Raw genomic sequence first — 7,500 nt, forward strand, 5'->3', positions numbered from 1 at the left:
CCCATCTGAGGCAGAGGATGAGAGAGGGCAGGGGCGTCTGTCACATCCTGTCTCAACACCTGGGAGACACCACCAAGGTAGTCACACAGTCACTTCACCATTCACTATTCAGATTCCGTTGAATAGAATGGTATCAAAGAGAGTCCAATTTCACTCATTCAGTGCCGAGGGTGAATAAAGTCACCCAAATTGTCAACATTCTCTAGTGCCGGGGGTGACTTACTCTGAATTCTTTGGCAGTTAGTGAGTTGAAATTGAATGTAACTGAATTGTACTGTGTTATTAGGCCTTTGAAGAGCTTCTGCGTGCCAACGACATCGACTACTACATGGGCCAGAGCTTCAGAGAGCAGCTGGCACAGAGCACTGCCCTGGCACAGCGAGTGGGCACCAAGATCAGTGGAAGTGAGTGTGGGAAATGTGACACACATCGACACCCACATGCACACACACATTTATTTCTCACCTATTATCTCAATTTATTTCCATAGGGGACCGTGCAGAGCTCCATGATGACAAGATGGGCCATGAGCTGCTTGCTCTACGGTGGGTTGGTTTTCTGTGTGTGTGTATGTGTGTGTGTGTGTGTGTGTGTGTGTGTGTGTGTGTGTGTGTGTTCATCAGTAAGGGTTTCCCCTTATCTGTTTTTGTCTTTCCTGGTACCGGCTGTTGTAGTCTAAAGACAAAGCTGAGACTCATCTCCACCTATTTATACACACTGCCACCCAATTACACACGATGTGTCAGAGGTAAAGTCAGAGGTAAAACCCTTAGAGTTGCCACTGGCCAGGCACGTGTGTGTGCGTGTGTGTGTGTAACAGCTACACATGCTTAGTCATGGGGACTCCCATGCACACGTGCAGTCACAGCTTGATAAGATTACACATGGTAGGGCTTAATTGGAGATCTTGGAGAGGGGACCCTCTACACAGCTTAAAGATCTGTTTGATCCACTCTCTTTGGTAGCAGCTGTCCATCCCAATACACTCAAATGAGGGTTCCTGTGTATTGTTTGTACAGCCATTAGCCTGTGTGGCTGTCTGTCCCGGCTTGGACTCACTGCTTTACCCAACTTGTCATTGCTTTAGCAAAACATTGTGAGGTTGTTGAATCTGGCAACAGTCCACGGAATATTCCACAGTTTCAACCACCACCTGTGTGACTAGAATCCTAGCACGCGAGGCTAAGGCTAGCACGCAAGGCTAGCTACCCAGGCTAGCTGACAGCTAGCTCATAGCTAGCTCATAGGTAGCTCATAGCTACCTCATAGGTAGCTTACAGCTAGCTCATAGCTAGCCCGGTTGTGGTGATTAGATGATTCAGGTCACATGACTGGTTGGGGCTGGCGAGGAGGCGTACACATATGTCTCCATATGCAGAGACAGAAGGCTGACTGTTAATCCCCACCAGAACCAGTGTAGTATGCTGTAATGTACTAACTAGAGGACTCAGGTGTCCAGGCCGGCTTCTGTAAGAGGCTAAGCGTGACTGTGTGACTGTCCCGTGCTGCTCTGTCAGACCCGCTACCCTGTCACCCTCCTCCCTCCCCCCTCCCCCCATGTCCTCCCCCGTCCACTGTGGATGGGGCTTGGTAAATCCCTCTCTCTCTCTCTCTCTCTCGATCTTTGTGGAGAGAACTCATTCCCTACGCTACTTGTCTGTGGAAGGGTGACATTTCGATGACGGGAGGATTTTATGATGGATTACCGTTTGGAGGATTTTGTCTTTTTATATACATGGCAATCGACATGACGGAGACTCACACAGAAGGAAATGAGCTTTAAATCAACAGAGAGGAAGCAGCTGTACCTATTTTGATCACCATCATTCTCTCATGACCACTTTTATATTTGGATTACTTTACAGTCATCTTCTGAGGGGCGACAGCTAAATCTACATGCTACTCAACACATAACATCACAGTGTCCTTGTGTAGTAATTGCTTACCATTCAGTTGTCGCTTGGCCTCCACTTCAACCAGACCACGACCCAGTCCTAGACCTCAACCTACCCAGGATTAGTGGTGTTTCTCTGGGCTTGTCTCCCGGGCAGATGGCCCCTCTGTGGAAGTCTATGCTCTCTAAGAGCAGTCCCATATACAGGGACTCTCTGTGGTCTTTCTCTGAGGGTGGAGTTGCTCAGGGGAGAGAGACAGTCCTCATTAGAAGACAATTGGAGAGAGAGAGGGAGATCCTACAGAGGCAACTCAAACAGTAAGGGGATACACACACACGCGCACACACATACACACACACACACACACACACACACACACACACAGACACACACACACCAAGGTAAGGTCATATTTAGCGGAATTGAGCTCTTGGATATGAGGTGATTGAGTCTGTTCATTCTCTAGGCACTGAATAAACAGCTTTATTGAAGGATATCTCTTTTTTCTGTGTGTGTGTGTGTGTGTGTGTGTGTGTGTGTGTGTGTGTGTGTGCGTGCGTGCGTGCGCGCGTATGTCTGCATGTCTGTGCGTGTGTGTGTGTGTGTGTAGGCTGAGCAAAGAGCTGCAGCAGAAGGACAAGATCATCGAGTCTCTCCACACCAAGCTGCAGCAGCGCCCAGAGACCCCCTCCAGCTGCCACGCCCTCTCCGAGACCACCGACCAATCAGACAGGACCTCCTTCGTGTCGGACGAGTGCCGAACCAATGAGGATCTGGAGCTGTGCTCGGACGTGGACGCAGGCAGCGAATACCAGGAAGAGCAAAGAGAGGAGGCGGGACACGGAGCAGGAAGCGCAGGTATTTTAGCCAGTCACAGTGTTGCATTTGCTTGTCATACACCTTCCTCCTTGGATCCTCTTTCAAACATCCCTCTATCCGCTCTTTCACACTTCTTTCATCCTCCTCTCCACTCTCCTTTCAGAGCTGCGCCCATCCCTCCCTCCATCTCATGGTTTTCTTAAGTCCTCCAGCAGCTGTCCCAACATGCTCTGCTCAGCGCCCTTTGCGTCACCCAGAGGTACAGACAGACAGACACACACACAGACAGATGGGCAGACAGACAGGCAGACAGACACACAGACAGATGGGCAGACAGACAGACAGACAGACAGACAAACAGACGGACAGACGGGCAGACAGACAGACAGACAGACAGACAGACAGACAGACGGGCAGACAGACAGACCGGCAGACAGACAGACAGACACACAGACAGACACAGAAACAGACAGACAGACAGACAGACACACAGACACACAGACAGACAGACAGTGTGTGTGTGATTCATCTACTGTAAAAACAGCTTCAATCGTAAAGAGAGCGTCCTCCTCACTTTACCTCCTCTTCCTCTCCTCTCACCCTTCCTCCTTCCTCCGTCCCTCCTTCCTTCCCACTTTACACTTCATCTCCTCTCCTCCTCTCCACTCCTCCTCCTCCTCCTCCAGACCTCCTCACTGGTCCCGTGTCCTGTTCTCTCCCTGGCCCCGGGCCTGGTCCTGACCTCTGGGGTCAGTATGTGAACTTTGACCTCCAGCACAGGGCCTTCTCTTTGACCGCCATTCACCAGGAGCTGGACACACTGCACAGGCAGATGAATGAGAGTGAGCAGAAGAAGGGCTGGGGGGGTGGGGGGGGGGTCAGCATGAGTTTGTGTCGTGGACTTGTGCTGTCATGAGGGGTGTGTGTGTGTGTGTGTGTGTGTGTGTGTGTGTGTGTGTGTGTGTGTGTGTGTGTGTGTGTGTGCGTGTGTGCGTGTGAGTGTGTGTGTGTGTATGTGTGTGCGAGTGTGTGTGTGTGATAGAGAAGGAGAATGGTGAAAGCCAGCAGCATGAGTGTGTAAACAGACTCGAGTGGTTTACTACTATCGGATGATCACTGGGATAACAACGTCTTGATGATTAGTGGATGAGTTGAATCAGGGCTGGGTTGGAACAAAACCATGCATGCCCTATACATCTCTGAGGGTCCTATACTAGGGTCCTATACTAGGTTCCTATAGGTGTGTGTCAACAACTATGCTTCTCTATGCTACTCTCTATCGCGTGTCTGACATCATCTCTCCCTTTTCCATGGTTACAGGTTTTGTTGCTCCACATGCCAAAGCTCTGTCCACCGTCCCCCCGGCGACCCACCCCCAGCCCTCCCCCTCCCCCTACAGCCAGCTATCCCATCATGCCTTTCAACAATACCAGATGGGCGGGCAGCCCGGAGTCCATGTCCTGAAGCCAAACGTGCGTCTGGTGGAGAGCGGTGCACTGTGGGATACGGCAAACATGGTTCAGCCAATCAGAGGCATCTCCGGGTCATCAGGATACCAATCAGGAAACAGCCTCACCGGTATGGCCCTCATAATATGCTCAAAGCTACAATGCTGTGGCCTGGGGGTGGTCCAGTGGTCCAGTGGTCTAGCACCACGGCCTACAGTGCACACACATGCCCATATCGGCATGGGTTAGAATTCGGGCCCATGCCCTGCTGACATACCCTCTCCTCCTTACTTTCCTGTCTTTCTCCACTGTCTCTATCCAAGAAAAATGAGTGGTACAGAAAAAACAGCTACAATGCTGAACGTGAGCTTGTGTGTGTGTGTGTTGCCTCTCTCATGTGTGTGTTGCCTCTCTCTCGTGTGTGTGTTGCCTCTCTCATGTGTGTGTGTTGCCTCTCTCTCGTGTGTGTGTTGCCTCTCTCATGTGTGTGTGTTGCCTCTCTCATGTGTGTGTGTTGCCTCTCTCGTGTGTGTGTTGCCTCTCTCATGTGTGTGTGTTGCCTCTCTCATGTGTGTGTGTTGCCTCTGCAGGCGTTGACCTGATAGAGGAGCACCTGAGGGAGGTGAGGTGTCTGCGCCAGCGTCTGGAGGAGTCCATCAGGACCAACGAGAGACTCCGACAGCAGCTGGAGGACAGGCTGGCCAACACGGGCAGAGACGGAGGTACACACACACACACACACACACACACACACACACACACACACACACACACACACGGATGCATGTAGGCAGGTACAGAAACACACACACACACACATGGATGCTCGTAGCCAGGCACAGAAACACACACACACACACACACACACACACACACACACACACACACACACACACAAAAACACAACAACACAAAAACACACCAAGACCCACATAAGATCTTCCATTCACACTCAGTTACCCTTGATTTGACCATTGTAATCAATGGAATGGTATTTAAAGGTACCTCTGATAGGAACCCCAATACTGTATACAAGTATATCACATTCTTATTGTTATCATTCTAGGGGCGCCCACAAACATCTACATCCAGGGTCTGGACTCAGTCACTCAGCTGTCCAATGAGATCAGAGTTCTGAAGGAGGAGAACCTGGCTCTCCAGTCACGCCTGCAGGCCAGTACAGGTACTACATCTAATCTGTACCCTAACCATAACCCTAACCCAGGAATGGATAATATGTCATTAGTTTTTACTGTGTATAAGGTCATGTCCATATATCAGTAAATCAATGGAAATACAACATAAACAGATAGATTGGGACACATTTAAATTAGTTCCAATTGAAAATGAATGTGAATATCATTCACTCTCTCCTCTCCTTCAGACATGTGTGAGGAGGCGGAGCAGCTGCGGGAGGCGGAGCTTACAGGCCGCTCCCGTCTGAAGCAGGCGGAGCTGGAGGCGGAGCAGTGGAAGGAGGAGCTACGACGTCTGCAGACTCACAGCCAGGAGCAGGGGCAGCAGATACACATCCTGAGACAGGAACGACAGGCCAGCCATGAGAAAACCAACAGGTGTGTGTGTGTGTGTGTGTGTGTGTGTGTGTGTGCGTGTGCGTGTGCGCGTGCGCGTGTTCGTGTTTGTGTGTGTGTGTGTGTGTGTGTGTGTGTGTTCACGTCTGACTATGCCGGACCTGGACGTGTGTGTGTGTCTGTGTCTGTGTGTGCGACGTGTGTGTGTGTTCACATCTGACTATGCCAGACCTGACCATGTGTGTGTGCACTGTGTGTGTGCTGTGTGTCTGTGCCGCACACGCGCGCGTGTGTGTGTGTGTGCGAGCGTGCACATCCTAACCTAACCTATGAAACCTAAATCTCTCCTCTTCAGGCTCCAGCATGAAGCGTCCCTGCTCCAGCAGCAGCTGTGTGAGAGCAGGGAGCTGCTCCATTCTCTCCAGAGTGAACTGCAGGTCTACGACCGGGTGTGTGCCACCACCAAGGGCAACCCTGCAGGTCAGCCTCCTCACTCACCCAGTACAGTTTAAAACCCTTTAGACCCTTGTCAGCCTTTGTTCCTGATGACAAGTCGTTTTCCAGATATCTTGAATGTTATTGCTGGGCTGAAACACAAAGCCTGCCCCTAAAGGACCAGGATCGGTCAACCCCCTCAATGACTGAGGATCTCTCCTTAGTGGTCAATCGCTAAGTCAATCACTCTCTCTTGTCCTCTGATTGGCAGGCTACCTGTGCGAGGGCGGGTACGAGGGCGTCCCCGGCCTGCCCGTGGAGCTGGGGGAGCTGCTGGGGGAGGTGAGGAGTCTGAGAGCCCAGCTCCAGAGCAGCGTCCACGAGAACAGCGCCCTCAAGCAGCTGGAGCTCCACAAACACCTGGAGCAGAAGCTGGGCGGGGGGGTGGGGGGAGGGGTCACCCCCCGGACCCCCTCCCTCTCCGCCCTCACTGCCAGCCCCCAGAGGGACAGCCTGTACAGGCGGCAGCTATTGCACGGTAAGGCGATGGATGGATGGATGGAGGGATGGAGGGATGGAGGGATGGATGGATGGAGGGATGGAGGGATGGATGGATGGATAGACAGAAGCAATGCATGGAAAGGCTTTTTTCTGGGTGATCTACTCTTACTGTCTGACTGCCATGTTGAAAAGGGCAGCACTAATAACAACTCTAACTAACAGGACACATGCTATTTGAAATGCTGCATGTGGTGTGCAGTGAACTAACATGTTTGCCGTGTGTGTGTGTGTGTGTGTGTGTATGTGTGCGCGCGCGTGTGTGCTCGTGCGTGTTTGCGTGCATGTGTGTTTGTGTGCGTGTGTGTGTGTATGCTTGCACGTGTCTGTGTGTGTGTGTGTGTGTGGTGTGTGTGTTCTCCAGACCCAGCCCCGTCTCCCCCGGTCAGGGACATTGGGCTGTTTAACTGTGGATCCCCCTACGCTCCCTACTCTGACCTGGAGGACAGCCACAGCCACATCACTGCCAATGGTGTGACTCTAACTCTCTCACTGCACCGCATGGTGGTACCTTTGTGTACCACAGGAGCACATTAGACTTACAGCGAATCTGTCAATGAGCATCTGATGGCTGACGATGCAGTGTGTCAATGGTACAGCTTCCAGAGCTAACAGTCGCTAGCAGTCTAGGAGTTTTAGTGGTATGATACAGATAGGTCTGTCTCTTGACCTCTTTCTAACTAAAACACTTCTAACATTCTGAATTCGCTCAGTGAACCCATTCAGTCTAAAATGAACCCCCCCCTCCCAACCTCCCCCCCCTCCCTCCCTCCCTCCCTCGCTCCGATCCACAGATCCTCTGGACCCCCACTC

The 7,500-nt window shown here is 51.6% G+C and overlaps 1 protein-coding gene across 1 annotated transcript in view; it reads left to right on the top strand.

Annotated features, from left to right (window-relative positions):
* LOC310819254 (myomegalin) overlaps nucleotides 1-7,500 on the top strand; it is a 42,613-nt gene that overhangs the window by 31,022 nt on the left and 4,091 nt on the right. The window contains exons 29-40 of the mRNA XM_083690498.1: nucleotides 1-77; nucleotides 287-404; nucleotides 491-545; nucleotides 2,506-2,753; nucleotides 3,401-3,556; nucleotides 4,035-4,292; nucleotides 4,753-4,884; nucleotides 5,229-5,345; nucleotides 5,547-5,736; nucleotides 6,050-6,174; nucleotides 6,401-6,667; nucleotides 7,482-7,500. The exon at nucleotides 1-77 is cut by the window's left edge and continues 41 nt beyond it; the exon at nucleotides 7,482-7,500 is cut by the window's right edge and continues 187 nt beyond it. Coding sequence (XP_083546624.1) covers nucleotides 1-77; nucleotides 287-404; nucleotides 491-545; nucleotides 2,506-2,753; nucleotides 3,401-3,556; nucleotides 4,035-4,292; nucleotides 4,753-4,884; nucleotides 5,229-5,345; nucleotides 5,547-5,736; nucleotides 6,050-6,174; nucleotides 6,401-6,667; nucleotides 7,482-7,500 — 1,762 coding nt within the window. The remainder of the gene's footprint in view (nucleotides 78-286; nucleotides 405-490; nucleotides 546-2,505; nucleotides 2,754-3,400; nucleotides 3,557-4,034; nucleotides 4,293-4,752; nucleotides 4,885-5,228; nucleotides 5,346-5,546; nucleotides 5,737-6,049; nucleotides 6,175-6,400; nucleotides 6,668-7,481) is intronic.

Source organism: Argentina silus, assembly GCF_951799395.1.
Source record: "Argentina silus genome assembly, chromosome: 18".
NCBI classification, from domain to species: Eukaryota; Metazoa; Chordata; class Actinopteri; order Argentiniformes; family Argentinidae; genus Argentina; species Argentina silus.